The sequence below is a fragment of the Euprymna scolopes genome, chromosome 5, assembly GCF_053919585.1.
Source record: "Euprymna scolopes isolate OS-2025 chromosome 5, ASM5391958v1, whole genome shotgun sequence".
NCBI classification, from domain to species: domain Eukaryota; kingdom Metazoa; phylum Mollusca; class Cephalopoda; order Sepiida; family Sepiolidae; genus Euprymna; species Euprymna scolopes.
The window spans coordinates 127,954,584-127,975,194 of NC_136486.1; the positions used below are offsets into that span (position 1 = coordinate 127,954,584).

The window sequence follows — 20,611 nt, forward strand, 5'->3', positions numbered from 1 at the left end:
AAATAAAAAAAATCCAGAAACCTTCTGAAAGTTTGATTGGATCTTTTATTCAAGGTCCAAGAAAATGAAATAAGGTGTTAATATATGTCTCCAAGGGAAAACTCATGTTATCGAATTTCTTTGATATAGATATTTTATTGTAAAAGAGGAGGGGGTGGATCTTGTATTAAAGAGAAAGAACGTAAAGAACTTTCTTTACTCGCATACATGCTATTGATTTTCTATCTCGATACTATTCGTCTTCAATATTTTTGTGTCCTCAATGACATCAGTTGCAGTTTACATTTTCAAATTGTGTTCGAAAAGTCATGGTTACTAATCTCTAATCACTCAATCATACTATAGTGCTATAGCGAATACTGAAAAGTCAACAATAGAGTTGTTGCAGAAAAAAACCTAGCGTTGGTTAGAATATAGCAATCATGTCACAAACAGTGGTAAAATAAGAAATATCTTCTGTAATATACTCATCTTAAATTTATTTATTCATTGATTCACGTCATCACTTTTCTATGAGTGCCTGGCTCAGCCAGATAGTTGGTTGTTCTGTAACATTTCAGTTTGCAAAAGTATTTTCGTTAGTCTCCCATGCTTTAGCTTGAAACAGCATTTCCGTTATTTATGTATTTGCGGACTGTTATCCTCATTCATAGTTGTTTCCACAACGTTTCGGCCAACTATTCCTCTGGCCTTCGCCAGGTGGTTAATCGCGATGTATAGGAATGCTGAGTCTCTTAACTGTATCCTCAGTAATTACTGCCTTCCATAGTTGTTGTCGTCCCACCTTTTTTGACCAACTAATCCTCTTTGAAACAGCATTTGCGTTAGTCTGTCATGCTTAAGTTTGAAATAGCATTTTCATTGATTTGCCGCACTCAAGTTGGAAATGACATTTTCTAAGCTAAACATGAAGACATAAGAATCTTTGTTAATTTATTTATTGCGGACTATTATCCTCATTTTTCTTAGTTTTTGTTTCACGACGTTTCAACCAACTAATCCTCTGTCTTCGTCAGGTGCTAACCATGATGGGCACAATTGATAAAGATGTTGCATCTCTACGGTTCCAGGTGAGAATTTTCTGAAGGTAGCAGTTTCAATCCTACCCAAAGCTGGCCAGAGGCTTACTTGACCAAAACGTGGTGAGACGACAGCAACTATGGATGGCAGTAATTACTAAAAATGCAGTTAGGAGATTCGAAGTGCCTATCCCGTCATGGTTAGCACCTGACAAAGGCCAGAGGAATAGTTGGTCGAAACGTCGTGAAACAACAACTAAGAAAGATGAGGATAATAGTCCGCAAAAAATAAATTAATAAATAATACTCATCTCAATAATGAATTTCAATTAAATAATATATAAGAATTTTTGTTTTAATTATGAGTAGATCTAGTACTGAGCTTTACATGTTGCATATCCTGATCTACCAAATTCCTCATGAATGGCAATTGTTGACTAGGCTTTCCAATGCAATGATTCGTCCCCACTTGGAATATCAAATATATGCTACATATTCCCTGTCGTGACCATGTTCCGTTTAGAGTATATGAACTGCTTGGATTAGACCTGCTGTTTACTCGCTGGAATGTAACAGTTGCTTCTGTTGCCTACAAATTAGTTCATGGTTCTTGCCTCACTGCAATGCTTAAAAGCTACTCTGTTCTGCAGCTGAATAGACTAAACCTGCGATGTACATTCACATTAGACCCTCTACATAATCACACCAGTGTTTGCCCAGAGATGTACCGGCAATCTCCTTTCGCATTGTATTCTGCAGTTTTGAATCTGCTGCCTCAGTTTTGTATGAATGAACATGTATCACCGTCACATTTTCGGAGTTCTGTGTTGTCTAACTATTGTGATATTCACAAGTTTTATGCATTCCCTAATTAGCTTATTAGCCTTTGTCTATTGCTAACGGTTTTATGACCATGGCATAATAAAGAAAAAAAAAGTAAAATCTCTGAATAATTTTCTTACAAAATCGTTCACTATTTATCTAGGCCAATTGAACATAAATGTTAACAAGATGGAATGATTGTCAGTTTAAAAATAAAAAAAAACGCTTATGAAAGGGTCAAAAATAATCGATTGAATGAATCAAGTTTGAATATTTGTGAAGACGGCAGAAATCCGTCGACATTGCATTTGAAGGTGATCAAATTGGAATCTACAGGTAAGCAATCATGTGGTAACGTGTTCCACAAAGAGGAAGTATCCGCAAAGATGCTGCATTTGTAGAAATCTTACCTGAAAGTAAAGTTGTATCAAAGAAAGTTCTCACTGTAAACGTTTTATAAGAAGGAACCAACGATTGGAGCCCAGTCGATCATATTTTATGGTAAAGAGAGATTAGCAAGGTCTCTTGTGAAATGGACTGTAAGAAACAGACAGTACCCCTCCCCCCACTAAACTTTGGTGACAACAAATAGTGCATTTGCTGTTAAAATGTCACAAAGTCAGTGAGATCTGAATTTTCCCCAAGCGATATCCACCCTTTTGCATGAAACTGAATGAAAATAAATATAGCCCACATTAGGATTCATTACGCCTAGCAGCTGTGTTCCCAAATTCATAATGATTGATAGATTAGTTTTAGAGTAAATCCTGTACATTAAAATATATGAACATGTACATACACACAGCCACACACACACACATTAAAATATATGAACATGTACATACACACAGCCACACACACACACATTAAAATATATGAACATGTACATACACACAGCCACACACACACACATTAAAATATATGAACATGTACATACACACAGCCACACACACACACATTAAAATATATGAACATGTACATACACACAGCCACACACACACACATTAAAATATATGAACATGTACATACACACAGCCACACACACACACATTAAAATATATGAACATGTACATACACACAGCCACACACACACACATTAAAATATATGAACATGTACATACACACAGCCACACACACACACATTAAAATATATGAACATGTACATACACACAGCCACACACACACACACATTAAAATATATGAACATGTACATACACACAGCCACACACACACATTAAAATATATGAACATGTACATACACACAGCCACACACACACACACATTAAAATATATGAACATGTACATACACACAGCCACACACACACACATTAAAATATATGAACATGTACATACACACAGCCACACACACACACATTAAAATATATGAACATGTACATACACACAGCCACACACACACACACATTAAAATATATGAACATGTACATACACACAGCCACACACACACACATTAAAATATATGAACATGTACATACACACAGCCACACACACACACACATTAAAATATATGAACATGTACATACACACAGCCACACACACACACATTAAAATATATGAACATGTACATACACACAGCCACACACACACACATTAAAATATATGAACATGTACATACACACAGCCACACACACACACATTAAAATATATGAACATGTACATACACACAGCCACACACACACACATTAAAATATATGAACATGTACATACACACAGCCACACACACACACATTAAAATATATGAACATGTACATACACACAGCCACACACACACACATTAAAATATATGAACATGTACATACACACAGACACACGCACACACATTAAAATATATGAACATGTACATACACACAGCCACACACACACACATTAAAATATATGAACATGTACATACACACAGCCACACACACACACATTAAAATATATGAACATGTACATACACACAGCCACACACACACACACATTAAAATATATGAACATGTACATACACACAGCCACACACACACACATTAAAATATATGAACATGTACATACACACAGACACACACACACACATTAAAATATATGAACATGTACATACACACAGCCACACACACACACACATATATAATATATATCTTCTTGGCGCCATATTGATATTGTACTACACAAATTTAACAGTGTTAGATCAAAGTGTAGTAGATGTGTTTCTATCTGGCTTTGTTTCTTTTGATGCTTTCCAATATGTAGAGAGGATGCTGAAGACAATGGGGATTTTTTTTTTAAATGACTGACCATCTTGGGATCACTTCATTAAACTGACCGTGTCACATCTTTTTTTTAAGCCTGGATTGTTCATTACCAAATGCAACACAGAAATAGTTAAATAAAGCTTCTATAGTTGTTATATAGAGCACTACTGCGGGATGCCAAGTAATCTGGACGATTATTATTATTATCGTTTTTGCTGTCCAAAAAATATGTATCAAGATTAAAGATACCGTTAGGATAAAAATATTATGGTAGAAATGTATCTGGAATGTTAAGGTAGGACTGTTAAAACATAAACAATGGAGATGATTTTAGTGATGGCATCAGGTGATCATAATGCTACACGTGTATTAATGACGCAGTGAGATAGATTTGAGAAGATGGACAGTTTAGTTTAGAGTATAGGGTCAGACGGAAAAGTCGGACAAGAAAAACAAGAAAAATATCGTCTCCGCATTTTGGAAGCTACGAGAAACGTGACTTTAGCATAATGTAGAAAATTACATCTTGCAGCTTCGATGAGAAGTCTAGAATGAAGTTATATCAAATATATAACGTGTTGTTGTTTGGTTCCCTTTGGAGAGTTGTTTGGTTGATTTACAGCGTATCAACCCTTTTCAGGTTATTTAATGCAAAATCCAGTGGTTTTGAAGAAAATTTCTTTAATAGAATATATTTATTTTTTTTTTTCAAGTTGGTTTCTATTTAACCCATAGTTGGGACTTCAGGTCAGAGTGGACCTGGGAGCAATGGCAATTAAAGGATGGCTCCACACTCCCCAAAGCCTGCAAGCTGGGGCCTCATCATCGGATATAGTTTAAGGTCATATCCAGGACCGTCTTTGGAGAGAGATGAACTTGAATAATGAGAAGAGATGAAGACAACGGAGAGAGATACGTCCTTTGCCTGTGCGCTACACAGACTGAATGTTAATGAACTGTTTTATTATATGTGAAACACAAACACATACACACAGTAGAAGAACATTTAAACTACTAGACGTCAGACACTGTATTTATAACAACGTTAAAGATACATCAGTTATATAGTTCCTGTTTATATATGGCCTAACAATACAACATAGTTAAACCCCTTTTTTTTACAGAAATGTTACAGAGTTTAAATTATACCCAACCTCCATTATAGTAGGATGCAAAGAAAGAGAGATAATAAGATGTAGAAAGAGTTTGAGTAAAGAAAGGAGTATAAAAAGAAAATATAATGAGGGCAGAAATTTTAAATTAAATAAGAATGTAAAGAGCATAAAACAATCGGGTTGATGTATGTAGAACAGGGGTTAAGACAAAAGATGAAACAATAGAAAGATATTTTTTTAAAGTTAAAATAAAAGTTAAAAAAATTATAGAACATGACAAAAAAGTAAAAACATTAAAAAATCAGGCAAGAAAAAGACAATTGAATTGAAAGAAAAAAGAAAAATTAAATTATAAAAGGATGTTAAAAGAAGTTAAAATATTAAAGAAAACTGTATTTTTAAACATTAATAAGGAAAACAGGAAGAAATATGTAAAAAAAACATAAAAAAAACAAAAAAAAAACAGAACAACAACAACAACAACAAAAAAAAAAAACAGGCGACAAGTTTCTTTTTCCATATTGCTGACTGGAAAACCATGCATCAAGAGTTTAAAGCTGAAACGAGCTGAACATTAAATCTAATGTTCAGCTCGTCATGCAAGGGAGATAACTAGAAGTGACCGAAGCTCACAAAAATGGCTGGAAATGTAACTGAAGATGAAAAGGAAGCCAAGCTAGACGTAGAAGAAGGATACCAGGCAGAAGATAAAAAAAAAAAAGGTTTTAGAATTTGTGAAGGAAAAAAAGTTTATTGAAATAATTTTAAATAAATTAAGTGGAATTATGAAAGACATGACTTGAAAGAAAGAACGGATAGATGAAAGGGAAAGGAGAGTAAGGCGATTGAGAATGGTTAAAACAAAAACAATGGTGATAAGAAAAAAAAGTGAATAAAGTATGAAAAACAGAAATTCCAGAAGATGAAGATGAAGAACAGTTACACACATTTGTATGATGAAGATTTGAAAACAATCATGGAACAAAATTGATGTAAAAGTTGCAGTTAAATGTCTACTGCATTTGATGTCAGGCGATCAGTAGTAGCCGATCATCTAAAGTCATTAAGGAGACAAAAGCAATTTATGGCTTAAAAAATAAATATTTACTTCTGAAATTTTCCAAACAAACAAAAAGAAAATATTAGCCGGATTTTTATCAGAAAAAACGCCCTCATATTATTGTAGCTCTTTTGTTAAAACTGCAAAAGTATTTATCTAAGCTAGCAGGGACGCCCAGTGTAGAAGTTTGTAAAATACTCTTAATATGGTATTTCAATTTATGCAGATTTCGTATATATTATTATAAAGTCAATTTTCTATCGATTCTTACAAGTTATAAAGTTGTGATTTCAAAAGACCAAAACACACACACACAAATACATTATATATATATATATATATATATATATATATATATATATATATATATATATATATATCCATATGATTGGGCACATCAGCCTGAATCGAAACCGAAACCAAAACTTTTGAAGAATTCTTGGTAAAATTATTTATTACAAGAAATGGAAGGTCATAACCATTAAACAACAAGCATTCGGAAGAAAAAAGATGTAAGTGTAGCACAAAATAAGACACACGCTATCGTGTATACACACACACACATATAATATATATATATATATATATATATATATATATATATTAGTTACATTTAAATTCTGAAAAAACAACATGTTGACACATATTCGAATTAAGAATTTATTGTTTGACTCCATGGATTAAGGAAATCAACATAACCCCTTTTGTCAAACAATAAATTCTTAATTCGAATATATGTGTCTATATGTTGTTTTTTCAGAATTTAAATACAACCACTTAACTTATATATTGCTCTTTTCTTGAATATTGTGCTTCTCCTTTTTGGCTAGGATCGCTCTGAAAGTATTACTTCAAGTAATATCTAGCAGAATCTTTCATCTGATTTGTAATCAGTGTCTTATCTCAATTATATATTAGTTGCTATATTAATAGGATGTTACGGTGTTAAATGATAGAGTTTATAAACAGTTAGGTTTGGAAACAGAGTCAACAGCGCATGGTGACAAGCAGTTTCTAATTTTGCTATTTTCTAACCACACACAAACACACACACTAAGGAAGATATGGATAGACACATATTTAAGAATACCTCTGTGATAATCTGAATACGTGTTTGAATACAGATATAAAATTCAGAAGGAAGTCTACTTTTAAGGGACGTTTCATTGATGGGTCGACAGAATGAGAGAGAATACGAGAGGAGATTTGAATATAACATGATTTCAAAAGACAATGATGGATGATAAATATTTACTGAAGATATTATATAAGAAAATATATGTAAAAGAGCAATTGTAAAGATGACTTAAAAAAAAATACAGGCATCATTTAAGCAAAGCGGAGAACTGAGAAAAAACATCTCAGAGAAAAAGCATATTGATAGTAAGTAAAAAAAAAAGCAAATCTAAACAGATGAAGAGTCATAAAAAAATTATATATATGCTTATATGTATGTGTGTGTGTGTGTGTGTCTGTGAGTGATATCTTGGGATTTGATCGTTACTTACGTGTATAAAATTGCTAACAGCTTTACTTTATATATGTGTGCATATAATAAAACTATACTACTGGCAGGAACTCGTTACTCAAAATTTCGGGAATCCGTAAAGATTCTCTCTCCAAGCGAATACGTTGATGCCAATTAATAATGATTGTTCATTTCAATCGGCATCAATAAATTCGCCTGAAGAGGGAATTCTGACAGATTTCCAAACCTATGTGTAATGTATTTACCTTCATAGTGTTTGATGAATGTTTTGCTTTTTCTTATTTGATTGAACATTCTATTTTATGTCCCCTACTTACAAGACAAAGCTAACTCAAACTTATATATATGTATATATATATATATATATATATATATATATATATATATATATATATATATATATATATAATGCATGTGTGTCGATTCTGTTTCTTGCTCATTCTTCTCCAAATTTTAACAAACAGTGTAAGGTAAATCATATTTTTCCAAATTCATATTGTTACCTCTAACTTTATATTTTGCAGATTTTAGATGAAGATTGATAATTTATATTAATTTTAACTATTGGTCTCATCTCAGATGCTATTCGGCACAATCACATTGACACACTGGTTCTCGCCAGACCACCGAAGTTAAGCAACGTTGAGCCTGGCCAGTACCAGATAGGTGACCATTTGGGAAGGCGAGGCGCTGTATGTACCGCAAGGTAAAATACCAGGTTGAGAAACTGGTGCGGTCTGTCCTTCTCTCGAGGGTAAATAGAACTCTCTTTATTTGTAATAGGCACGATGGTGTCACAATAAAAATTACTCTCGATAGCTCTGGTGAAGCATTAAGTACTCAGCTACCGACAAGATTTGAATTACACTATAAACTCACGTAGTGAGTTAAATCAGTGCTACAGCCATGTTGGCCTAGAGATGCTATTCAGATACACCTTATCTCGATGTAACCTCCGACCTTCTTCAAGCGTATCTTGTCAAGCTCAGAAATGTACACGGAATTTTGAATGCAACGTTTATTTAATCCATGAAGGTAGATTGTTCTTGTTCTGTTAATAAAGTCTTAGATAATTCTGAATTATAATTTTAGTAATGCCCATATTGAACATTAGAACCCTCAGCCGCCAGAAGACTCACTATGAATTGATTATTACTCAGCACTTTTATCCACTGTGCTATGGGTTATTCCGGAAGTTACATTGATCTGAACGTAACATAAGAAGCTGCAAAAAGAAAAGAATGTGTGCAGCAACATTCAGATAAGACGATGAAAGAGATGAGGGTTATAATGCCGCCTATGAAGATGTTGAATGAGCATCTTGACTACGCCTTATGCAAACGTCACAAAGGCTCAACTCTTCATCATGAAGGTCAAAAAAGAAGCGCCTGACAATAAACAAACTCCTTAATACAGGGTGGAACGATAAAATTGTCGCCGTAGAAAAGGCGACATGATTCCATTTCCGTTTGATGAAAACCGGTTTTGTTTTTTTGCTGAAGATCATCTACTAGTTAGCTAGTTGTGTACAAATCTCCAGAGCGATAGGAGCATTCTATCATGTCGGAAAATGACAATGTTCAATGAGCGAGATCGGAGATATGTCACAGTATAACTCTTGCTTTCTACCGATCCAAGTTACAACAACAGAACGATTGCCAGTAGTCAAAAAATATATTACTGGATTTTCACAAATAACAGGAATATGCCCAGGGTGATGAAAAAGTTCTGGTCACGGTTTTGTGTGTGGTTTACAGTTAGGGCCACATCATGCCACCACACATCTTTGAAGTCGGCTTGAAAGTCAACACCAAGGTGTATCTGGATGTACTGAAGGATCTAGTGCAATCAGATGACCGCTGGCAGACTCTGGGTGTGACAGCAGGATTCCGCGCCGGCCCACAAGTCCAAAGAGACCCAGGCTTGGCTTCAAAAGGAGTGCTACGACTTTGTACTCTTCTCTCGTTGCCACTCCCACTTCTCCCCCACCTGAATCTGTTGGACTACTTCGTTTAATCATATATGTCGAGAACATCAGCACATGACCTCCCACAACACCAAAACGAGCGTGACACCATCATCCGCCGAGTATTCGTCAAGCTCCTACTGGCATTTGTGGAAAAGGCATGCTCCTAGTTCTGAACCCATATCGAGGATAAAAGAGGCTATATTGAATAGGTATCAGCTCTACCACATAATCAAGTTACCCAAATTGATTTTTTCAATAAAAGTTTTAAAATAAATCTGTAGTGTTGTTTTCTTTAGGGCGACAACTTTATCGTCCCATTTTGTATTTTTGTTTATTTTTTTCTAGTTTTCAGTTATTTTCAAAGAAAACTTGCAATATTGGAAGACATAGGCGAGCAGTTTTATTGCATTTTTGTCTTGTTCTCTTGCACAACTTTTTCAGTCAAAATATCTAAAACACCAAATCTTTTTATTCCACGATATTTATTATCCATATATTTATATATTCTCATTATATATTTGGGCATATGTCAGATCCAAGACTCACAAAACGGTTCTTTTACAGTGAGCTGGACAAAAACAAAAACCGTAGGAAGGCAGTTTGAAGATGTTTCTCAGACAGTTATGTTTGTATTTCAGACTCGTAGGAAAGCCTTTTCTCAAAACAAATGTTCCTCGGGTACTGCAAGTTACAAAGGGGTCATGATTGCTGAATCTGCTTGCATCGAGAAATAACAGGAAAGGTGCCTTAGATGTGGGAGATACCTCAGAGCTCCGATCAAACTGACAAGCCATCTCCGGACCCACAAAACAAGTACATGACCTTAGTCATCTTCACAAGTGATGGACGAACATCCTTTATATATGCGGAATCCGATTAAAAAACATCCATCGCTGAAAATAAAACCAGAAGAGAGAGAGCAGAGTTGCCTCAGGTTTTACATGTGTCATCAATAGCAACGTATGATCTCATTACGTCTCGTACCTCCACGACCACCGCAATATATAACATGCCGATATTACTTTTAAAAACTTGTATCATAAACTTCGATTTCGGTAAATTTATTAAAATTTCTGAAAGAATGATTAAATCGACACAAAATAAATCTAATTAATAGAATGTGCTTGAAATAATGAACATTGTTTGATTACTCTAAATATATTCAACTATTGGGTCTGCAACTAAGTTCTTGCTGTCTAAGTTTAACTGGCGCACAATTGACAACTTGCTTGGATGAATTCTTCGAATCAAAATTGAAGAGGTATTGAGAATTTTATTGAACGTTAAGAAAAAGTTGTGAACATAAATGGAGAATACATCATTGATTAAACAGTTCTTACTCTTACTTTTGAAAAATGTATATAAAAAAACCCGGCAAGAATTCAGTTGCCAACCTAATAGCTCAATCCTTATGAAGAGAAAACTATCTCAATAGAATTGAGGAAATGGTTTTGTGAATATTTGTAACTTTAGAAAATATATTGCTTCAGAATCTTTATTGGTATAACACTTTTCGCCATGTGAAACAACGTTCTTCAGATATAAAGTAATGGAAACAGAGATTCACATAATCATTCTGTGAATGTGAAGAGAACTTTTAGAAAATGAAATTAAAAAAAAAAGCAGGTTTATCTGAAGAAAGTTTTCGAAGCTGAAATATGTCATGCCCATAAAGATGCAAAAAAAAAAAATCTTCAAATTCTGTCAGATTTTACCTTCTTAATTACCTTATATGTATAATAGAAGATCAAGACAACATCGGTACCGTCAGTTTCAAATCCAAACAAAAAAAAAAGACCTATAGTTGGTTTCCTATACTGAACTCTCATCAGCCTTTCTTTATGCCAGTCGCTTCAAGGTTGATTAGAGTTTAGTATAAGAAAACAACTATATATCTTCTTTGTTTGGATTTGAAACCGATGGTATCGATGTTGTCCTGATTTTCTGTAATGCATATATAAATATTACGCCTTTATTATTGACATTTTAAAATAATTGAACACTCCGCTCTAACATATATATATATATATATATATATATATATATATATATATATATATATATATATTAGTTAACATTCCAAAGCCACATATATTTATTTCGCATTTATATCAATATAAATGTAAGATAAATACTTCTGTGGTTTTAGAATGTTAACTATCGATATATACGCTCTGAAAGTGTAAACCCATTTTTATTGAACTTCTTTAATTGTGGCAATTTAGAAAAAGAAACTAGTAAATGAATACATTATAAGTGTACATTTTTTTATAAACGTATATAATTATTTTTGATTCCGACGATCTCAAACTGTTCCAAGTATTTGTTTATGTGTACTTTACAGCTGTTTCATATTTTGAAAAAAAAAAAAACAAACAAACAAAAAGCAAAAATTAAATTAAAAAAATGTACAGGCTGATGTTACAGTGAATCAAAAATCGTCAGAATGTTGAATAGTGCATTCTATCAGTTTTAAAGCTTACAAAAGACAAGTTGGCGGCCATTGTTTACACATTTGTTTTTTTTGTGTGTTATTTGCATCGCTGATCACGAATCCTTGTTAAATCCAGAGTCAAATTCGCTCTGTAAACGTTTTTTTTTTTTGTTGTTAAAGTAAAACAAATGTAAGATAAAAATAAACAAATATTTGGAACGGTTTTAGATCGTCGGAATTAAGAGTAATAAATTGCTGATCTAGAAACCTCTTATTGGACGTATCCAAATATGTCACAGTTTTCGAAGAGTGCCATGCAAGTCATTTGAACAGCGCCACTTATAAAACTTCATTTGCTTTATAAACTCAATTAACAAAATTTTTTAACTAAAATTCGAAAAAATTATTGAGCTAAAATGTATGAGAGTTGAGTTTGGTCGAAATTTAATTCTATATTAAAACTGCTATATATATATATATATATATATATATATATATATATATATATATATATATATATATATATATATATATATATGAAAAGAGAATTCGAAAATACGAGCATTATCAAATAAATCATATCTTGAAAAAAAAATGGTCTAGACAGAGCATTAATAAACGAATAAAATTAAATGATGACGGATAAAAAAAAATTATATTATTTATTGCATCATTAAATGTTCAAAGACACTTATTGCAATCGAATTCCACGAACCCAATTTCTAAGCCTTCAACTTGTTCCAGATGCCTCTCCCTTTTTAAACTACTGGAATTGCATTTCTCTAATGCAAAAAATATACATTTTCGAAATACCATGGATTAAGGAATAACCTCTATTGTAGTTCCTGTTCTTTGAATATTACATGATACAATAAATTATGTAAATTTTTGTAAGCCATCAGTTAATTTCATTCGTGTATATACATGATATATATATATATATATATATATATATATATATATATATATATAGCTAGTTTTCATTTCAAACCAGAAAATGTCTTGAATTCATAATATTTTATTCATATATTTATGAAGTACGTCTTATACGTTCTTCGTTGAATAGCAGCAAAAGCCCACCAAACAACTCATCAGAGATAAATGTATATTCCCCCAGAAGAATTATATATGCACACATACACACACATATATATGCTATAATATATGTAGCTTTGTTAGAATTTTGAGGATAATAAGTCCGGATCAAATAGACACTGAATGCTTATATTATTCATTGAATATTCTTGAATAAACGATTTCTGTCTAATTTATATATATAATATCTATACATAATGATATATATATATCGATTGATTATTTGATTGCTTAGATGGTAAAAATATTTTATAGAACAGAAAGAGAAATATGTTTAAGAGGAAGGAAGTCAAAACGTGGAGGGGGGGGTATTGATTTCTGATGATAAATATATATATATATATATATGTGCCTGTGACTTACGGATGACTGTTCTGGCGTTTTTTGTGAGGTTTTCTCTAGCGATGGGCTTTTTGATTCAATCTCTTGCAGGATTATTGAATCAGGGTTGCGTTGTCTCCCGTGAAACCAGAGACCGGTGCTAGCTACCAATACTCTCCGCTTCCGACACAAGTGGCAGACCCATTCCTGGAGCTGCAAATATATTTATAACTTAAGATGAAGTCGAAATTTGGACGAACCCAAAAAGGTTTTGGGTTAAATGTCTTTTTTAGGTATAAGTATATGTATATGTATATATATATATATATATATATATATATATATATATATATATATATATATATATATATATATATATATATATATACAGATATAGAGAGAGGGCTGTTTGTATATATATATAAGTATAGTCTGTATATCTGAGAATTTTCGAATGTATATTTTTGTTAATATATATATTGTAAAAATCGTATATATTATACAATATATAGTGTATAAATGCTTAGACGAGTTCATGTGAAAATGTTTTTAGTAGACTTGTTAGTATATATATATATATATATATATATATATATATAGTATGTATGCGTGTGTACAAATATATATACACATAAATATATATTTATAACTGAAGACGCATGCAGCATTTGCATACCATACAGATTTCTATTAAATGGCTTTTGATAGATGTGTTTTATCATATATATATATCTTTCATATATAAAGAGAGATGTTTGTGCATATATATGTATGTAAATAAACATATCTCTACGATTTATTGGGAACTAAAAGATTTTTAACTAAATTTTCTATATATATGTATATATATGAGAGAGAGAGTGAGAGAGAGAGAAAGAAAGAAAGAGAGAGAGCGTGGGGTATGTATAAATGTAAATTGTATACGTGAGACTTTTTAGATATGTTTTTGTTAATGTATGTAAAATATATACATATGCATACATACGTATGTGTATACATATTTGTACATAATTTTATATATATATATATATATATATATTAAAAAAAAGCAGAATAATATATTTTATTTAGATTCTTATTTTGCTTAATAACTATAATTTCATGTAAATGAATTTGACCATTTCTCGTGAAAACAATTTTTCGCCAAAACAATCGAGATCTGCTAGTGTCGCTGCTTGCCAGAAAAAGAAAAAAAAAATTAGTCGCTTCCAAATAAATTATTCCAAAGTCGAATAGTATTCTATTGTAATCGATTTGAAAGTTATATTGATTTTATTAATCTAAAAAATATTTAGCTTACAAAAGTTTACATGGTAACAACAAGACTATTTATTTTAAGCGATGTAAATTGTTATGAAGAAAAAAAAATTGGTTAACTATTTAAGTAACTTGCATGTATTTTACAGTAAGAATAAAAAAGAAAATGGAAGGTTAGCAACCGTGAAATACCCACAGTGTCTTGCTAGTAAATTTTTACTTTTATTATGCACTATCAGGACTATCCAGCGTTGTCTGGAGAAACATTTACCTCCACCCCTCTCTATCTTTTTCTCTTTTCCCTACCTCTTTTCCTTCTCCTTCTACCCAAACCCATCTTCATCCTCTGCCTAGCTCATTCATCTCTAGCTGAAGACATAAATACACGCATATACAACCCTCCTTTATATAACAAATTTTTTTCGAAGAATAAATCGACATTTTCCTTCCAAATTAACACATTATAACATTGAAAATGGATGACAAACTAACCTAGTTGACCTTCCCCTAAAAAAATTCGTTTATTGATAACTACACTGATCCAGCATATATCAACTTTGTGAGTATTTGTTTTGCATTTTTTTTACTTTTAGCTGGATATACACACATACAGCTGCTCTTTATATAATCATATATTAAATAATTGTATTAACACAAATTGTAGGTTGGCATATTATGCCCATCATGAATTTTAAAAATTACATAATTCCATTCAGAAATCTTGTGTTATCCAAAGTAATAAAATTTTACTTTATTTTTGGAGCTCACGTTTCAAGGTTTTAGTCTTATGGCCTCGTCAGAAACCAACTGGTTTCTTTACTAAGCTAGTAACGTTCATTTAAACTTAAATATGTAACCGTTTGCACATACCCTGATTCGTCAAGGCTCGAAGGCAGTCCAGAGTGTGTTGAAGGAAGGTGTGGAATGGAAGACAGGAAACATCTCAAAGACAAGGGTGCTCATCCAAGTTTTTAGCATTCCATGTAAGTATATATCTCTTTTAATTTGTACAATAAAAATATTCTCACAATTCTAGCAAAATTTACTACAAATGGACAAATTTGATTACACACACACACACGCACACACACACACACACACATCGGAAATAAACATACCAAACCAAAGATGCATTTAGATCACACTCATTATTTTATTAGTATAATTCGTCTTACACGTGTTCCGTTGAATGATGGAAATTCAAAACTCCTTAGAGACAGATTTATGTTCCTTGGAAAGAAAAAGGCACAGTTGGAGATTTTTTTTTTACCTTGGTTTAAAAAGGATAAATGTTGGCGGAAAGAAATAGAAATCTTTAAAAGTCATGAGGGTAAAGACCTTACTTATTATATAATTTTTTAGACCCATTTTAGAGTAAAAAAAAAACAAAAAAAACTTTGGAATCCAGTGCACAGGAGACTTTTTTATTTATATATCACCATAATTGAATTAAGTACAGTACAATCTAAGCTATATTTATATAATCACGTTGGCACACCGGTTCTCATTTGATAACCAAAGTTAAGCAACGTTGAGCCTGATCAGTACCAGATGGGTGGGTATTTGGGAATACCAGGCCCTGTACATAGGAGGACATTGACATCATCCTGCAAGAGCTTCAAAAACTAACGTCGTTATCTCCCCTGACAGAGATATACATGCGACTGAGAACGGCTTATGGATTTTACACTCCCATGAAACTTACTCCTCTGGAAGAAGCTAGTTCAACCCACATAAAGTGAGTGCTGTTTCGATACAGTATGGGTATATATATATATATATATATATATATATATATATATATATATAACAGAGATATGTTTCGTCTTTTGCGAATTCATCAGTATAGCTAACCGCAATTATCGTGTGAACTCTGAGTTTCTAACCCCGGACATTAATCACTACCACAAGTGACAGTCAGACAATCTTTCTGAGCTAATTGCCTATTAATAATAAAAGATATATATAGCCCGAATTAGCTGTATACAGAAGTGCTTTCCACTAGGAAGGGCACAGTTGGTGAAGATCATTGAATATTAGTAAAACAGACTGTTGGACAAACATGATTGAAACTTGGTGGACAAGTTAGCTTGAAATATGGTTGGATTGCAGAAAAGATTCCATGGACGACTTGCATTTAATATTGCTTTTATATAAGTTTTTAATTTTATTTGTTGACTATATTTTTGATGTTGGTACTAGAGAGAATTCAATTCTTTTTGCAGAATAATCTTGCTTAATGCTTAAGGATAAACCGTAATTTTCTTAAAATAAGTCATGACCATTCCATTAAAATAAGTCATGACCAGTCATTAAACAATGAGAAATAACTGACTTTGCTTTGTTTATTTGGATTCCACATAACCGTTTTGGGACACTTAAATCATTTAATTATGTAGGCAAATATTTTTCCATTTTCCTTTATATATATATATATATATATATATATATATATATATATATATATTAGCAGGCCGCCCAGCGTTGCCCAGTCGTAAGATATGCTAAATATGATATTTTAATTCATGCAGATTACGTATTTATTATTATAGAGACAATTCTCTATTGATTATTATAATAAACCTTATATATAGTAGCGAGATCAAAACTAATATATATGACTTGAATGCCATCAGCTAGAATCGAAACCAAAACATACATCTCTCCACCCTCATTTTTTAGCCTCTGAGCAGCGCTCCGCGCCCATTTTATATATATATATATATATATATATATATATATATATATATATATATATATAAATATATATATATATATATATATAAATATATATAAATAATTGACCCGTCATCCTTTTTTTTAAAAGATGGAATCGCCTGATCTTGGAAGACAAGATGCAAGCAAGATCCACAGAGCTATATATATATATATATATATATATATATATATATATATATATATATATATATATATAGATAGATACACACGCATTAGACTACCTGTGACCCGTTGGGTTACAATCACTGCCACTATTTGTTTTATATCAATTCCATTCAAAAATTCATAAACTAGTATACCTTTTAAGAATTTTTGTTTCTTTACATAACAAAACATGATAAATCTCTTTAATTCCATCTTATGCTCAGAGACAATATAAAGGTAAAGCGACTTATGATATTAATTAGCTGAAAAGAGAGAGTCACTTTTTCCATAAATTCTCACAAATAAATATTTAAGGGAAGTGTATGGGGATAAATAGTGCATTCACACTTTGAAAATTTCTGATTTGTATGAAATCGGAACAATAAATACTCGCCCCATATCAGGCAAGTTTCTCAAGTTTGCAATTTTATTTCGAAGAATTCTCAGATGCATTCAGTGGTGAGGCTTTTAACAAGTCCGCTTTTGAAAATTAAAATATTTCTGATTTGCATGAAATTAATAACACTTTTTAATCGAATATTTATTTATTTGAGATAAAATATTTTATCAGCACTTTCGCTTTTTAGTTATTAAAGTATAGAAATTGTGGGAAAAGAGAGAGAGAGAAATAAAGAGGGAGGAAAAGAGAAGAAGAGAGAGAGAAGGAGGGACGAAGAGAGAGAGAGATAGAGTGAGGAAGATAGGAGATAGACTGAGGAAGAGAGGAGAGAGAGAGAGTGAGGAAGAGAAGGGGAAGAGAGAGAGAGAGAGAGAGAGAGAGAGGAACGGGGAGAAAAAGGAAGGGGGAAAGAAACAAAAGAGAGATTATGACATGCTTAAGATCAGTTTTTAATGTAGGTAATTCCAGCTGCCGCAAAAGATCACCCTGAATGAGGACAAAAAATGTACAGTCTTGTCAGCACTCCCACTCGGACCCAGGACACACACACGGAAAATAAGTGTACCCATGTATTCAGAATCTACTAGATAAATTAATAATTATTCCATCTTATATATATATATATATATATATATATATACATATATATATATATATATATCAGGTTGTTGCATAAGTTCCCGCCGTTTCATAAAAAAATTGTTCTAAAACATGTGTTTATATTTGGCAAAGTGTTATATATCATTAGAAAGCACGTATTCTGTTCTACAATATAATGGTCATCGTTTTTTGTTCATATCATTTTTTCTCGTTTTTCAGAACCGTCAAATGGATTGTCAAGTAGATAAAACAATCACATTTTCGAGACATTCTTTTCTCCTTTAATCGAAGTCAAAAAGCGATCGAAGTGACCATTTGTGCCGTATACGGAGAAAACGCTATAGCTGAGAGAACTGTTCGAGATTGGTTTACCAGATTCAAACACGGTAATTTTGACATCAATGACGTTCCTCGTTCGGGAAGACCAATCAAGATAGACAAAGACCAACTCAAAGTTCTTCTGAAGGAAGATGGCAATCAGACGTTTAGAGAATTGGGTGAAAAGATTAAGCGTGATTTTGCGACAATTTCACACCACCTTCAGTCGATGGGATTCACACAAAAACTTGGAGTTTGGGTCCGACACGAACTTTTGCTGTTAAAATTCTTTGATTTCTTTAAAAAAAAAAAACAACTAAAAAAAAAAAAAAAAAAAACCGGTGGAAACTTATGCAACGACCTAATATAATTTTTGTAATGAAGCTCAATAGATATTAATTCATTATTCACTAGCATTTATAAAAAAACTATAGAAAAAAGTAATTCTAATCACCATCTTTTTTTTTCCACGAAAAAGATTAATTTTTGACAAATGTTTCTCCAGTTGTCCAGTCAACAATGTTCTACAATCATATCTTGAATCTAGGACAATTGATATATAAGGAAAAACAATTAAACATAGAAAAAAAAAAACAAAAAAAAAACAGGGTATTAGCGATTTCATTTGAATCAACAAACTTTTATTGATCCGAAGGAAACCGGTAAATCTCTCATTTGATTTGTTTCTTCCTGTATTTAATTATATTTCGTTTGTCTTTTTCATACATATGTACACATAATTTATATATAATACATATAATGTAAGTCTATGTAGTTATTGCATACTGATTATACTGAAATCTACGCACATATTACCTCATCATATGTACATGAAACAATAATCAGACACACACACACACACACACACACACACACACACACACACACTTGCTTATAATTTCAACATTGCATGTAAATATCATTAGTGACTATTTTTGCAGACTCAACGTTATATCGATATTCAATTTCATTTAAAATGGCATTTAAAATTATTAATTTTTGAATATTTAAGATTGTTTTTCTAAGGACAAAATTTTTTGGCTTCAGATTTTTTAAGTCATGCATGAATTAATTCTTTATTTGTTGACATTCTTTTTAACATTATTAAATTGCTGAAGAAATTTAGTGAGAGTTGCAGCCCGAAGGAATGGATCTTTCAATTGTCTTTGTGTCCGACCCCTCCCCTCCAAAACAAAAAGATAAATTCGTTTTTTTTTGTTTATTCTTTCTTTTAAAACAACTCAGTTACCTGCCCTTGATTTGAAATAATTCTCATTTTGAGAATGGAGCTGAATTCATGAACTGCTGTATTGATTGAAATACAGTTCATTAAAAAAAACAAAAAAAAAAAGCGAATAAATAAATGAAATTATATATTTAGGCAACATATTATTAAATAACAATTTTTTTGTATTATTTGGATTCTTTGGATTACCGTTCTCATATTGAGTATTATTTTCACAAGGTTTTGGTCAATGTAACCTCCAGCCTTCTTCAAGTGCATCTTGTTGAACTCGGGAATGTTTCTGTCCACCTGAGGGAATTTGGATGGAATTTCGAACAGAACCCTTCATTTACTTCAC

At 32.0% G+C, this 20,611-nt stretch overlaps 1 protein-coding gene across 1 annotated transcript in view; it reads right to left on the reverse strand.

The window, feature by feature from the left end:
• The window catches only part of LOC145276968 (uncharacterized), a 925,232-nt gene that overhangs the window by 808,216 nt on the left and 96,405 nt on the right, over positions 1–20,611 (reverse strand). The window contains exon 3 of the mRNA XM_080128511.1: positions 13,613–13,783. Within this exon, the coding sequence (XP_079984637.1) occupies positions 13,613–13,783 (171 nt within the window). The remainder of the gene's footprint in view (positions 1–13,612; positions 13,784–20,611) is intronic.